The sequence below is a fragment of the Crassostrea angulata genome, chromosome 1 (genome assembly GCF_025612915.1).
Source record: "Crassostrea angulata isolate pt1a10 chromosome 1, ASM2561291v2, whole genome shotgun sequence".
In the NCBI taxonomy this organism is placed as follows: domain Eukaryota; kingdom Metazoa; phylum Mollusca; class Bivalvia; order Ostreida; family Ostreidae; genus Magallana; species Magallana angulata.
In genome coordinates, this window is record NC_069111.1 from 35332126 (window position 1) to 35348348 (window position 16223).

At 34.8% G+C, this 16223-nt stretch overlaps 2 protein-coding genes across 3 annotated transcripts; one reads left to right on the forward strand and one right to left on the reverse strand.

The window, feature by feature from the left end:
- Nucleotides 1-385: 385 nt before the first annotated feature.
- LOC128186526 (flavin-containing monooxygenase 5-like) lies at nucleotides 386-10433 on the reverse strand. Of its 2 annotated transcripts, none has more exons than XM_052856332.1 (9): nucleotides 10346-10433; nucleotides 6798-6921; nucleotides 6063-6277; nucleotides 5749-5905; nucleotides 5042-5184; nucleotides 4316-4410; nucleotides 1409-1871; nucleotides 1102-1267; nucleotides 386-900 (listed from the first exon to the last, which is right to left on the reverse strand). In XM_052856332.1, exons 2-9 carry the CDS (start codon nucleotides 6907-6909, stop codon nucleotides 641-643), a joined length of 1611 nt encoding a protein of 536 aa, XP_052712292.1. In that variant the 5' UTR covers nucleotides 6910-6921; nucleotides 10346-10433; the 3' UTR covers nucleotides 386-640. The 2 variants fall into 2 exon arrangements, with proteins under 2 accessions (XP_052712292.1, XP_052712283.1); XM_052856323.1 differs by lacking the exon at nucleotides 10346-10433 and adding an exon at nucleotides 9991-10061.
- A 3398-nt stretch (nucleotides 10434-13831) lies between these two features.
- On the forward strand, nucleotides 13832-15678 carry LOC128173592 (uncharacterized). The gene has a single exon (XM_052839288.1). It carries the CDS (start codon nucleotides 13934-13936, stop codon nucleotides 15176-15178), a length of 1245 nt encoding a protein of 414 aa, XP_052695248.1. The 5' UTR covers nucleotides 13832-13933; the 3' UTR covers nucleotides 15179-15678.
- Nucleotides 15679-16223: the final 545 nt, after the last annotated feature.

Sequence of the window (16223 nt, forward strand, 5' to 3'; positions counted from 1 at the left end):
TAAAAGATATATCATTTTGTTATACTTTCATGTTAAATACTGAAATCTGATTGGTTAAGACGCAGTTAATAATATTTACTATTACCCTCAGCGTTAGCAACGCACTTGGCAACGGGTAACATTAAAAAATGTTACATGCGCGAAAATTATGCGCGTACGGTTCGCTGTAGAATTCACGTTATTCCTATATAAAAGCAGTAAAATTTTCTTAAAAATTTTAAAAAAGACATTCAGTATAACAAAATAAATAGTGCCTGTTTGGGAGGATAACAGTTGAAATTGACACCCCGAGAAAACCATTGTCAACCTCCGCTTCGCGTCGGTTGACAATGGTTTTCTCGGGGTGTCAATTTCAACTGTTACCCTCCCAAACAGGCACGACAATTAAGCTAGTGCACTGTTTCAGTAAGATGTACAATTATTGATAAATGAACACTGTTGAAGATTTATTGAAATGGAACTTAGCCTTAAGGATATCTGACATTTAAAAAAAAAAAATTCTAGTATGAAAACGTATATAAATTTCTTTCAAAAACTGTCCTCAAAAGAATATATTTAGAAAATCTGAATAAAAATGAAATTTATCTTGATTAGATTATAAAAGTATTTTGTATAAAAAATCACAGTTTAAGCACATTGACTACCTGAAAATGAATTGAACAAGCAATGCTAAAATCAAGAAATAGAAGCAATATTTCCAAAAGCTTTTCTTTTGATCCTTTTCAATTTTAAAGCCAAGCGGCCTCGTGGCAAAAGGATAGTCAACTCTCTCCATCTGGGTGAAAATGGCTTCTCGGGCACCTTGCCATTTTCCAGGACCCATAACCCTGTACTGGTAAGGTGTTACAGGACCAAAGAAGACGGACGCAGCCAGTTTTGGATCCTTCAACAACAACTTGCCTGTAAATATGAAAATAAGATAATTGTCTATTTCATGTGCATTGATACCTTAAGGTATTTCAAAAAGTTTTTGCAATGAATTTTGAGGTCATAATTTTCCTTATTTTTTGTCAGAAAGGCAGAAATCATGTTGCGCATGGATAAAGCATCACATACTGTAGCATTTAATCAATTAGCGAATGTATTCTTATCATAAAATACCTAAATATGGAAAATTCCCATTCAATTTGGATATTTCATCCATATAGTTAAGGTAGTCCACCTGAATAGTATGCCTTGGACTTTCGACATATTTTTTATGCAAGGCGTCCAGTTTCATACGGACCTCGGTCCACATTTCCTCTTTGCTAGGAAGCGTGACATCTCCCTACAATGCGGAAACAGTCGATCCACGACTCTATATTAATTTTATCGAGCAGAGCAAGACAAATGACGTTGGATTCAAAAAATGAAAGAAAAAGGTAGATCTTTCTTTGAGATATAAAAAAACCCCATTTAAACATCTTGCCTTGACAACCCTGGCGAACAGACGACATTGTTGTTCTGAGATAGGCATGATGGCGCCAAGTGGTTGAATAAATCCAAAACAGGCCAGAGTCTTTTTTTCGAGGTCAGGGGGAAACATTGATTTGTACAGCTCTACCTTGTTGTTTATTACATCGATGACTGACTTATCTAGAAAGGGGAACCCAAATCTGTAACCCGTGGCCAAAATCACAGCATCGATGTCATCTTCAAACGTCCCGTCTTCGAATTCAACCCCGGTCTTGGTAAATTTCTTTACATTAGGTTTGATTTTGATAGAGCCACATATGATTCTGTTGGGTAGGTCATCATTTATAGTGGGGTGCGAGGAAAACGGAGGGAAGTTGGGCTGTAGTGAATACTTGGCATGATCAAATCGTTCATTCAGTTTCTTTGCAAACATCTCATCAGTGCTTTGGAAGAAGCTCAGTAATTTCAAAATAACCCTAAAATATAAGAAATCATAGAACATTTGGCAGCATAACAACAGAGTAAATTATACATGTATACAAAGGAAAAAAAAAACAAAACAAAAACACCGGAAACGAAGTTTTCATATACATTGTATAACACCAACTTCGTTGTGGATTTTTAGCTCACCTGAGCTGAAAGCTCAAGTGAGCTTTTCTGATCAAAATTTGTCCGTTGTCTGTCGTCGGTGTTGTCGTTGGCGTTGGCGTCGGCGGCGTTGTCGTTGTAAACTTTTCACATTTTCTTCTTCTCCAGAACCACTGGGCAGATTTCAACCAAATTTGGCACAAAGCATCACTTGGTGAAGGGGATTCAAGTTTGTTCAAATGAAGGGCCACGCCCTCTTTAAAGGGGAGATAATTGAGAATTATTGAAAATTTGTTATTATTTTTCAAAAATCTTCTTCTCAAAAACTATTCGGCCAGAAAAGCTTAAACTTGTGTGGAGGCATCCTCAGGTAGTGTAGATTCAAGTTAGTTCAAATTATGGTCCCCGGGGGTAGGGTGGGGCCACAAAAGGGGATCAAGTTTTACATAGAAATATATAGAGGAAATCTTTAAAAATCTTCTTCTCAAAAACTATTTGGCCATAAAAGCTCAAATTAATATGGAAGCATCCTCAAGTAGTGTAGATTCAAGTTTGTTCAAATCATGGTCCCCGTGGGTAGGGTGGGGCCACAATAGGGGGATCAAGTTTTACATAGGATTATATAGAGGAAATCTTTAAAAATCTTCTCAAAAACTATTAGGCCAGAAAAGCTCAAATTAAAATGGAAGCATTCTCAGGTAGTGTAGATTTAAGTTTTTTCAAATCATGGTCCCCGGGGGTAGGGTGGAGCCACAATAGGGGGATGAATTTTTACATAGGAATATATAGAGGAAATCTTTAAAAATCTTCTTCTCAAAAACTATCAGGCCAGAAATGCTCAAATTAAAATGGAAGCATCCTCAAGTAGTGTAGTTTCAAGTTTGTTCATATCATAGTCCCTGGGGGTAGGGCGGGGCCACAAGAGGGGGATCAAGTTTTACATAGGAATATTTAGAGGAAATCTTTAAAAATCTTCTTCTCAAAAACAGGCCAGAAAAGCTCAAACTAAAATGGAAGCATCCTCAGGTAGTGTAGATTCAAGTTAATTCAAATCATGGTCCCTAGTGGTATGGTGGGACCACAATGGGGGGATAGATTTTTACATAGGAATATATAGAGGAAATCTTATTCTCATAAAATACTAGGCCAGGAAAGCTCAAATTTGAGTTGAAGCATCCTCAGATAGTGTAGATTCAAGTTTGTTACAATCATGGTCCCCAGGGGTAGGGTGGGGCCACAATTGGGGGATAAATTTTTATACAGGAATATATAGAGAAAATCTTTAAAAAAATTTCTTTTAAAAACTATTTGGCCAAGAAAGCTCAAATTGGCATGTAACCATCCTCAGATAATGTAGATTCAAGTTTGTTCAAATCATGGTACCGGGGGGTAGGGCGGGGCCACAATGGGGGATAAATTTATATATAGAGAAAATCTTTAAAAATCTTCTTCTCAAAAACTATTAGGCCAGGAAAGCCCAAATTTGAGTGGAAGCATCCCCAGATCGTATAGATTAAAGTTTGTTAAATCATAGTCCAGGGGTAGGGTGAGGCCACAATGGGGGATGAATTTTTACATAGGAATATATAGAGAAAATCTTTAAAAATCTTCTTTTAAAGACTATTTGGCATGAAAAGCTTAAACTTGTGTAGAGGCATCCTCGGGTAGTGAAAATTCAAGTTTGCAAAATCACAGTCCCTAGCTGTAGGGCGGGGTCGCGATGGCAGTTTGAATTTTTACATAGGAATACATAGAGAAAATATTTAAAAATATTCTGGAAAAGTTTTCGGTTTAAAACCCAGTACTTAATTTGAAAGCACAGGTTATGCAGATTTAAGTTTGATGAATCCATGATTCCCTAGAGAAAAGTGGGGCCAGGAAATGGGGGGGGGGTATATAGGAAATAGAGAAAAATCTTCTTACAGGTACAACAACAAAAGGGGCTTGGTATTTACAAAACAAAAAAAAGATGTGGATAAAAATTGGCAGATTTTGAAATTTTTTTTAACAAGATCTGCTGTACTTAGTTGTCAAGATATTTTGATACTTCACTGCTAATTTGATCAGAGTTAAGGCTCAGGTGAGCGATATGGCCCCTGGGCCTCTTGTTTGGTTATGATTCTAGAGTATGTATAATTTTGAAAATTTGCAATTTATGAGTTGATAAGTATAAGAATATTATTAGACACATTTTTTGCGATCAAATTTATGGGATGATACTACAAAATAAGCAAAAAAAAAAAAAAACACCCACGGAAAAAAACCACTTTTTAAGTATAAAGCCTCAAGAACTCTTCAATGTGGAGAGGCAAACGTACATGGTACTACATACCTTGTGGCTCTGTTGGAAAATAACATGTCACCCGGTTGTCCCTTATCTCCAACACGGTTGAAGATCCACGCCCCCCTGCGAGTACTCAAAAATACCTGCAATTTAAAGCTTTGTTTGCTCACTCAATTTCAAATTTTAATTTCGTGCTAATTGATTCATTTAACTTTAAATTAATCGTCAACAATTTGATTTTCATAATTTGCCGAAAAAGATTACTTGGTCTTTACTATCAATTTAAATCAAACACTAAATAAATTGCACGTAAACTATACACCAACTACGTTCAAATTTGATCTCTTTTGCAGTTAGGCCTATTGCACGTTATTTTTGTTGTGCATGTACATGTATAATATAGCTTTCGTTATCAATAGAACAGCAGCGGACAATTACGTGAGGTTTTTTTTACCATTCTGCTTTACAATAATGTACATGTATCAATAAAACCATATATATGGAATGCTTGCCTTAAGTTTCTATCTGAATTCGTGGTTTTGTTCAAGCAAACGGTTTCGTCCCGTTTTGAATTTGTCCATGAACAGTATGTAATAGATAACTTCTCTTATGAACACAACAATTTTGGTTAAATTAAAAAAATTGCTTTGAATTCGCCCACTAGTACTGACAACGAGGTCAAAAGTGGTTGAATGTAAAACGGGGACGAATATTTCTCTGTATACAGTACAACGACAACACTGGAGAGAGAATGATGACTGTTCTGTAAGTTACCTGGCTAGCCACTCGGCTTAACTCTACTGCGGAGTCCACCCCCGAGTTTCCTATCCCGATGATAACAACCTGTTTGTCTTCATATCCTTGTGGTTTTCTGTAATCGTGTGTATGTATGACTTTACCCTGAAAGTCCTGTAAACCTACCAATCAAAATGATATATAAAAATGTTTTAGCATTCTATGTATATAAAAACAAAACTTTAAGGGACATTTGTCATATATAATTTGTAATCATTAGAGTTTTTTGTTTTCTGTACTTCACATTGACAAACTTTTATTCCCATGTGATAAAATTTCGTCGAGCAGGTTATGCGAGAACTTATCCCCGCGAATGTTTCTTCCTGCAAATCAACCCCTTGGTTGTCTATCGTATTGTGCAGTATATAAATCCTTTCGCGAAGATAATTGCTACAAACCAGTATGTGTAGCTTTCTGTGAGTTTTTTTTAATAAACTTTGTGTGTGTGCGAGTGTAATTCGCATATTTATAAACTTAATAATTATGATTATTGCAATCAATAAAACATGAAACTCGAATTACTAATTTGAAAGTTATGATAGTTATAGAACAGGGAAAACAGTACGTCTTCACACTGGCATTAAAATTCACTTTCTGCAATTTATTGTTATATAGTTCCGTGCGCTTTAATGAGTGTATTGTCAAAAATACTGGTGATTGTAGTTTTAAAGTATATTCTGATATACCAGGAAAATCCGGGACGTTTTTATCGGCGTGGTGACCAGTACACAACATAACGGCATCAAACACGTGGTCTTCAGTCCGTCCTGTGGTGACATCTCTTGTGGTTACACTCCATTTTCCCGAGGTCTTAAAATCCTCGCTCTTCTTCACGTTAACCACCTATCAGAAAAATTTATAATTACCCAAAAAAGCATATCTACAGTATTTTGAGTATTATTGCGTGCGCATACGAATATTGAATATCAAAATGAGCTTAACGTTACGAAATCCCTGTATTTCTGGAGTAATTATATATTTATTACAATGCAAAAGTTACCTCTGTTTTGAACCGTATATACTTTTTAAGATCGAATTTCTCCGCATACAAATTGAAGTACTGGAGAACGTGTTTGTTGTGCATGAAGTTTGGGTACTCCTTTGGGATAGGGTAGTCGCTGTAACACATCATCTCTTTACTGGTGTTGATGACTGTGGACTTCATTACACAGGACTGTCCGTCCGTCGGCTCTTCCGTGTAGTACCATAGACCACCTATATATTCATGAAACAAAAGACTCATCCTTCAGTTTTATTCTTCTTCTTTTTTTTTTTAAAAAAAAGCTCTATTAATAGTATATAGTATACTGTACTTTTCCTGTCCATATAAATTTATTTACATCAGAAAGGCAAAAATGAATTACTTTGAAATCCTGGTATGCATTAATCGAACCATTTGTTATCTGTCCATATATATAACTATATAATGCTGATTGGCAAACAAATTCAAAAAATCTTGTTCTGATTTACAGAGAGAGAGAGAGAGAGAGAGAGAGAGAGAGAGAGAAAGTACTTTATGTCCCGTAACACACATAACATACACAAAAACAGAGACGTGGAGAAGGTAGAGAGAGATCTAGAATACGTGACGACAGACTCGTACATGTACATCTCGTCGATCAAGACAATATGCAACCTGACTGAACTGAATTAGATTATCACAAAAACAAAAAATTGTACGTCTTGAGTGCCAGAGGTAAAAATTTGATTGATAAGTAATTGAAATTTGTACTACCTATGTGATCGGTTCTCTCGAAACAGACGGGTTGCAGACCCTCGTCCACACAACATTTTATGGCGGGCAGTCCACTGGCTCCAGCCCCGATCACTGCTACCTTCTTTGCCATGTCTCAGCTGAACTGAAAACCATGCCATAAATCAAAGCATTTGTGACGCATAAAGTGTGTACATTTATAATGTATAGTTTAAAAGAAAAACAAACCAATAAAAAATACATAGCTAAAACCATTAAAACTTTTATCAGTGGAATATTTTAACGTCAATATTGCGCATTCCTTGCATTGGGTTTGAATCATCATATTTCTTAAAATACGTGTATTTTCATTTACGTTTTCAAATAGCCTGCAGAAGGAAAGCCACAGTCCTAAAACAATGAGAAAACTCATTTTTATTGTCATACTTGAGATTTGTTATGTCCGTCTAGATGTGAGTTTAATTCTTAGCATCAATTCGAATTCAACTGTCCGCAACGCTTTTGACAATGAATATTATACTGGGACATGATATACATGTAATAGCTGTCACAAATCAGATATAACATTGAAAGTCAATGTCCATGCTATCATACCCATGCATCTATCAATGCACGTGCATGCATTATGAAACGACTTCCTAAATTACACATTTAGGTTGATATAATGTATCACTAGAGTGTCCTGATTAGGCGCTGGTCCAAAAATAAGTGAGATGTATTTGTTGGCTTTAGTTCATTTTTTTTATGGCAACGTTTATATCTTACAAAAATATCATCATGCAATATATTGAAACCTATAACATTTTATAGAAGAACTGGTCTTAGATAATTTAGAACCATTTTAACAAGACCTTGAACTTTTGGTTGGGCGTAGCTATCTATTTTTTGCGTCAAAACAAGTTAAAAATGACGCGGTTTCAAGCGAAATATACACCGATTGCGTAGTCTTAGCTCAAAAGCCAGACAAATCTTGTTGATTTCACAAAGCTATGGCTGAGTGGCCAGCAATGAAATAGACAGGCCTACGTCACATTGCTGTTTGACACAACTACCCAAAGTCCAAGCTCTTGTTAAAATGGTTCTATGTGTCGGGAAGTCGTATGGGAAGTTCAGAGATCCGCTATGTCCATGGAACATTTGACAAAGAGAGAAAGAAGGAGGGAACGAACTTAGTACAAGGTATCAGGAGAAAACATACCCAAGAGAAAACGTACCCAAGAGAAAACGTACCCTAGGAAACGTACCCAAGAGAAAACGTACCCTAGGAATTGGGTACGTTTTCTCATGGGTACGTTTTCTCCAGCATTCTAGTACAAGTGGTTCAAGGACATTTTTAATCGATGACATATCTCCTCTTGTTGTTTTTTTTTTTGCATGATGTAATAAAAAAGAACATTTATGCAAACACATGCACCGACAACGAATGCTAATCTATTCAAAACAAACAAAAAATTGTTGCAAATTTTAAAAAAACGCAAAGTCTACATATGTGGAACTCACAAACTGAAAAAAAAAACCCAAAAAAGTTCAAATGCACGATACTCCTCTTGATAGCACTTTGCACAACACGCTAGCTGTCGTGCATGCTAGCACAACTCTACAAAATGCGCTGTCGTATGGCACGCCAAATACACAAAGATGATAAATTATGTTTATCGACTGTTAACGTTAGTTTACGAACCGCAAACTTTAGTTAACGATTCCTTAACTATAGTTATCATGTGTAAAACTATATTTAACGGTTGTACACTATAGTTTACGCATGATGATCTAAGTTTATCTGTCTGCAAATGACGTTAACGATCGATTTTGCTGATAAATATATAGATTCACATCTGTAAACTATAATTTGCATTCGTTCTCGTTATCAAACATACTTCTTATAATAAGAAATTCATGAAATTTTGACACAGTCAAACGGATCATAAAACCAATTGATTCTATCAGCTTAATCAAATTTGACCTTTTTGTTTTCGTATAAAAGTCATGTCAAGGTCACTGCCTTTTACCCCAACGTAAAGGATGATAAAAATAAGTGTAGCTCTTTGTAGTTCTGTAGACATTTGTTTAAGATTTGAAGATTCTATTCTTCAATGAAATGATAGAATATCAGAATTTCTATCAGCTTATACTACTAAATTGGAATAAATATGATAGTAAAAAAAAAAAAAGAAAAATATACTATTTTAATTTCCTTTCATCTTGATTTAACGAACAATTAATCATATTTACATTTGACAAGACATTGAAGTAAAAAAACCCAGAAAAGACTCCTTCCTTAATCATAGTTTCACAGTCGTGAAACTATATTTATCAGATAGACTATGTTTTGCAATCGCAAATGGTTGTTTTCAGTGTTACATATAGTTTTACACTTCTGAAACATATAAAGATGATCGCGTGAACTATTGTTTACAGGTGTAAAATATAGATTATTGTCGTTAACTATAGTTTTATGTCCGTAAACTTTAGTGACTTCGCGTTCATAGATATGGTGTCCAAATTGTGTCATCTGCAAAAGCTCAATAGCGCGTTATGAATGACCACCACGCCTTGATTTGCGCTTTCACGCAATGCAATATGCTGTTGCGCTAACACAACAAAACACGCTCTCCCGCTTTTACAACTTCGCAACACGCTGTCACCGAGGTGCTATTAAACAACACGTGCTATCATTTCTTCACACAACTCACCATAATTGTGCTACCGACACAACAAAAATGAACACGACAACGCAATGGCAAGTCGTGTTAAGTACGCCGTGTCAGTGCGACGTACGGCATGTGTTGTGTAATGTTGTGTTGCGTACAGTCATTACACGACAGCGTGTTGTGTATAGTCGTATTAGAACAACAGCGTGTTAAGTTGTGCTAGCACGACACTTATTTTGTAATTTTTTACTAGCGCGATAGCGTATTGTGTAAAGTTGTACTAGCACAACAGCGTTTTGTGTAAAATGGTGGTAGCACGACTATATGGCACGCCAAATTCACAAAAACGAGCTAATCATAGTTTCACAGTCGATAAAATACGTTTAACGGTTGTAAACCAGACATTAAAATAAACGATAAAGTTTGAGATCAACTCTTGGCAAAGAATGATGAGTGATCTTTTACCTTATTTATCGACTATGGTGCCAAAAAGCAGACAAATAGAATAATATTTCCGAACTATGAAGGCGTTATCTCGCATGATTTTAGTATATAGAACCTACCTGTATTTTGACCGGGTCCTGTTATGTAGGTCCCCGTAATAATGTGGCTGATAAGATTCGTGTTTTTATCCCTAAGATATAATTATGCACATAAATTGACAAAAACTTATCTTTATTTTGGAGTAATAGCTGTCAGTATTGGGACGATGAAAAACAAGAACATGTATACACTTTCCTTGTTGTTGCAAATTAGCACTTAATAATTATAATGTGTTAAGAATCATTGTGAGTCATTTTTTCTCGTTCCGTCAACCTAAATAATCGAACCCATGCAGCCCTTAACAATACATTAATTATGGGGCAAATAAATCAGTATTCCACTTTTTTTTAACGCATTTGAATTAATAGAACGTACCTGTGCATTAAACCAGTGCAATCGATACAAGAGATTGATGTCAATATTTCAGATAAGCTTGTTGATCATCTACCAAGGTCCCTAGAGATATTCAATAGATACAGGTAATGAAAAAGAAAAGAGGCCCATGGGCCACTTGCTCACCCGAACAACAGTTCTTGTATCTCTTTCGAAATTTATAACTACTGGCACTGTACCAGTTATCGGCTAGAATTTAACGTTTTCTTTTCGTAATTCCTTATTTCTTGATATTTTTGGATAAAACTTGACATACTTTAAAAAGTGAACTCCTTATTTATCAATCTGTTAGTTTATATCATTATTTAGAACCCAAAACATCTTGTTTTATACTTTTAAGCACGCCCCGAATTTGCGGAGTTTTTACGATTTACTGTACCAGTTATCGGGCTTCGTGATAATAACATAGTAAAAATCCGTGTTCATGTTGATTTTATACTATGCTAAATGTAATTTGAATTATGCCCCTTGTGAGATCAGACTAAAGTATTCGGGGTCATGATACATTATAAACAAAACTCATAAAATAATTCGTTTATTATCATACGGTAATACACCAAATCGTATACTATTCAATACATGTTTGTGCAATCAGGCGTTCAATTGCGATACGAATCTCTCGGAAATTCGTGAATTCCTTTTGTTTATACATGTTAAATGTATTGATTTTATATGTCAAATCAAAGAAGGGATATAATAACGTATCACAAAGAGGTAATATTCAATTTTTAACTTATTACGTCACTTCCCCCACTGCTGAAAGTGCAAAGATGTAAAATCAGCGGTAAACAATGATCGTTTAAGCTCGTGTATAAAACATATTCAAGAAAGTTTTCAAGCAAGCTTGCTTTTCTTTATTCGAAAAAGACGACTGAATTAAAAAATCTTGGATTGCCGCGTGCTATAAACCTGAACTCTCATTTTAGCCGATAACTGGTCTTAGCCGATAACTGGTACAGTACCAGTATGGAAATATTCTGTGATATCGTAAAACTCACAAAAAAATCTTATATGCTCCAAAATTGGATAATACATAAAGACAACACATAAAAAAGCCTACTTTTTTGGAAATCATATCCTAAGATCTTAATACGCATCAATTGATCAATTTTAATTTCCTTGACCTAAAATGCTAGTATAAAAAACAAAACAAATTTGCACAAAAATGAACTATTTCTTTGAGAAAAAAAAGTCATTAAAAGTGGAATTAACACTTCATCAGTGTCTCCTGAATAGGCCCGAACCAGATAGACGTGCTTGGTTTTTCTACCGGTGTTGTATAGCAGTTTTTCCCCCATAGTAGCTTTTCCCCCCGGAAAACCTACTATATAGTAGCCTTTCCCCCCGGGGGGAAAAGCTACTATATAGTAGCTTTTCCCCCATAGTAGGGTTTCTCCCGCACGTTTTTGGTTCAGATTTTATAAAAAATATTTATGGAAACCCAGTAAGGATTAAAATCAATGTTTCTACACTTCCATGTTGCATACATGTATATCTGCATTCATCTGTACAGGTTAAATAAATCAATGAACGTTTATTCATAAAAGGAGAAATCAAAATCAAAAATAAATAACCAACCTAAGCGCATATACTTGTTAGTTGATTAGAAAAACAAGCTCATATTAAAAAAAAGTCAGCTCATCACAATATATGTGTTGGTTGTTTTTGAGGGGTTTTTTTGGTTTGGATTTTTAATTACCCTTGTTTAATTGTTCGAAGAAATAATATGGTACAAGTAAATCTTTATTGCAAAAATATGAAACAAATAGTTTAAATTTTTAGGTAATGGAATCGTACATCTTGATTTATATGGCATCGTTTTCAAAATTGTATATTTATAAATCACGTTGACAATATAAACATAAAGTTAGTTCAGGATCCATTTCACATTTTCCAAAGTAACCAGGAAAGATACCGACATTGTTCTCGTTGTGAAGACATTTCATTGTTTTTTAAAATGTTTAAATCATAATATCTCGCGTTTCGTAGAAATGTGCTTAAAAATATGAATATGCGTAACTTTAAAACGAAATTGGTAAACACTAACTTCACATATGCTTTTATTACATAATTAAAATACCCCTTACCCATGATTTAGAACCCCATCAATCAAAGTAAAACTAAAACATTTCAGTTTCTCATCATATCATTGCATCCTGTCTCCTGTTTGATATTTAGCAGAAGAAATATATATTTGTTTTTAAGATCGTCAATTCTAACGGTATTAATTTAAAATTGATAACCTTTTGGACGAAGGGAGTAATACATTTCCACTTTTTATTCCCTTCCTCTACAAAATTAAGTCAAGATTGGTCAGTTAGTTCCCTGGGAGAAGCTTATACATTGATGGTAATACATTGGAAAATTAAATTTCCAAACCAGCGTATTTTCACTCAAATTTGTTCTCGCGTGTTCATAACGTCGAAGTCAAAACTGTGGATAAGCATCGATTAGATGAAAAAGATTCGAGGTATTCCGAAATCCGTGTAAAAGGTGTTCCAAAAAGGGGTGAGAACAGTTGAAATAAACGATGATGACACATGCATGTTATGAAGGCGCATGCCTTAGTTCATATTTGGGGTTGAAAAATCATGTACTTTATTCTATGTATTAATAAATGCCATAATTATCCTTTTTGTGAGAAATTAATATCATATCAGTTATTGCAAATTATTGTCACGAGTGGTCCACAATAAACATGGCCGGAAAGTAAAAATGGGGGAAAATCCACTATATAGTAGGTTTTCCGTGGGGGTAATCTGGCTATAAAAAGGGGGAAAGCCCACTATATAGTCAGCTTTCCGTGGGGGGAAAACTGCTATATAGCCATTTTTCCGGGGGGAAAAACTGCTATATAGCCATTTTTCCGGGGGGAAAGATGGCTAGGGGGAAAAGGCACTATATAACACCGGTAGTGAATGCATTTGCGAACTTACATGTAGTGCCTGTTAAGGGGGTGTGCGGCCATCTTGTACATTTGAGGATAAGAATGTAAAAATTTCTCGAACTGGCTTGTTTCTGTCCGAAACTGGCCAAAAATGTTGCCAAAAGCAATAAATATACAGCCCTTCATGTCATTTTTTTTTTTAGAAAAGTATACAGACTTATTCTGAAGATTAAAAAATCTGAAAAAATATGAAGGGGGTTTATTGATGTAAATATAAACAATAAAAAAAATGCTTACTTTCATGATTCATGCGGGTAATGAAAGTAGCAATCATTGCAGAAAAAAAATTACATAACCAGCTAGGACGCTGGTTATCATAATGTATTTTTCTGCAATGTCACCACCTTCCCGCATGAATCATTAAAGAAGCATTTTATAGTTTAAATAAAAAGTTGTATATAAAGAATAGGCTTCAAATATAGTTAATTAGAATTAAATATTATATCGGGAATTTAGAAACTCCGAATTGCAATATACGGAAATTTCAATTCCATCCGTGTGCTATTTGTAGATAAGTTTGTGAACGTAACGAATGTAAACAACTCGCACCATGATTATATTGTCAAAACCATGCAGGCAAATGCATATTATAATTCAACCGCCTTTTTGTGAATAATACTGACATGGGAGTTCCATTATCGAAAGAATACAATGAATACAAACAAATTTCACAGCGTTCATCATACAGTCGCGATGTAATTGTGCCAAGTTTCGGGGCTTGTGTTCCATTTTTGGAGACTGTCAGCTATCTTTCTAATGAAAACTGTTGCATTTCGTACAAGCTGCAGTCGACTTGTATTGGCGATAGGCATTTTCATGCTAGTGTTCAAAAGAGGGGTTTAGCTGCTTACTTAAATTTGACTGATATCACTCATAAGAAAACAATCACGATATGTGATATACAGGCCCAAGGGGAGGTTATTCTCCTCCCTAGAAAATCACTCCAGTACACAGATTTGCAGATCTGTAATGTGATAGGCCTACATTATGAGTGGCTGGTGATTCAAGTGTTTTGTCAAGATGGAATGAAGTTTCTCGTCTGTGATATTTCGGCAAACAGTTGTGTACTGCAATATACACACAAATATGTGCCTCAGTCAAAATTAAAACTGTATGAGTGTCATATAAGTCCTGATAGGACGGTCATGGTGCTGAAACAAAATCAGCTTTATCAATCTTTATATAACAGCAATATAGAAGATGGGGAAGATTTCATTCTTTTGAACATTCATTTATCCATTGGGACCTGTACAGAAGAACCGTGTGAACTTTTAAGGAATTTTGTGTCCCTCGCCCATGGAAAGGTTGCAGTAACATTTGATCCTCGCCAAGAAAACGATTTGATTGTTTATACAAGTGAAATGCCTGACAAACTGAACAGAGATATTTATAGGGGACATATGGGACTTTACAAGCCGAGTCGAGACTCATTTCTTTGCATCACTGGACTGTTGAGCCAAGATTTCCCTGCATTGCCTGGAAAGTTCCTTAATCTTCAGTTCCTAAGAGACGGCTCTGCCTTGGTCATGGCAGTTCTTGGTTCTGCACATCCTACAAGAACGATTTCAATTTTATGTAGAAACCAGTTCGTAACTGTTTACGTTTTAGATCCAGATTGTTTCCAAAAGACTGGTTCATTCTCTTACATTTCTCAATCCCTTTTCCAACATTTTGCACCAGTAATTTCACCCAGTGGATCATTAGCCTGCTGTGCAGGCAAAATGTACAATATTGAACATGTCAGTTCACAACAAAAATCTGTTAAAAGTCTGAAGAGACTGTGCTACAATGTCATTGTAGATTTTGTCTTACCAGAAGATATTCAGTATTTGCCATTACCCAAGTCACTCAAAGCATATCTTCAGTAAATAATGAATCACCTAGATGAATCAACAGATAAAGTACAACACATATAAATTCTGTCTCAAAATACTGGAACTGTTTGCATGAAATTGTATACAGATTTTGGGACAAGTAAAGTTTATGAAAATGTATCACTGATTAAGCCCATTTTATAGAAAAGAGACATTAAGCATAAAAAATGTTTTTTTATTGTCGCTACTCGTTATAGAAACAAGGAGCGTACGGCTGATTTTAATCAGATTGTAAAGATACATAGCTACCAGATTTCTACATTTCTTAATCACACATATTACACCGTATATGCGGGGGTTTTTTTTGCGCATCACAAAATTTGTGAAAATGGGGAAAATGAGTAACACTTTTGTGACAGTCATTTTTTGCAATTTAAAAAAAAATTTGCAGAAAATTTTACTGGATTAAATTTCTGTGCATTTATTAATATGTGATGTAAAAGTGATTGTAAAAATAAGATCATCACATAAATTACGGGATATGGTATTAAGGGCAACTAAGAAATAATTCATCTCCACTAGAATATCTTTGACATCTATAAGTATTTCAGAGTAAAGAATAATATGAAAATCTTTGAAAGTACTAACGTATTTATTATCATCCTGAAAATGTACAATGGTATTAAAATGTAAACAGTAAAACGAGGCACACAAAGGTAATGTGTTACAATTGTTAATCACAAGACAAAGTTAAAAATCTCACTATATATATGTATAATAGTCATGGTTGTGCAATAAAAATTCGGCATACATTGGCTAAAAGTACAATCAATCAATTTTGTGACTTGAATAGCTCAACTGAAATCATATGTCATTATAATTAATATGATATACCTAGTTTTTTTTCTTGTTTTTAAGGATAATACTCTGTAGGTGAAAAATATCCTTTTTATACACTATACCAATAAAATATCCATATTTTTTTTTTAAGTTTTTGCTCATTTTTGTATTTTGCATCTTACAAAACACAATGAACAATTAAAAGTGGAACAATATACATACACAAAGTGGAATGTGATAGACAAATCTTGTGAATATG

Excerpts from the sequence above, each read along its gene's own strand:
- LOC128186526 (XM_052856332.1), bottom strand. The coding sequence starts at position 6,909 with ATGGCAAAGAAGGTAGCAGTGATCGGGGCTGGAGCCAGTGGACTGCCC. Across the intron at positions 5,185-5,748 it reads AAACGTCCCGGATTTTCCTG|GTTTACAGGACTTTCAGGGT; the intron begins GTATATCAGAAT and ends TTTGATTGGTAG. Across the intron at positions 1,872-4,315 it reads TTTTCCAACAGAGCCACAAG|GGTTATTTTGAAATTACTGA; the intron begins GTATGTAGTACC and ends CTTATATTTTAG.
- LOC128173592 (XM_052839288.1), top strand. The coding sequence starts at position 13,934 with ATGGGAGTTCCATTATCGAAAGAATACAATGAATACAAACAAATTTCA.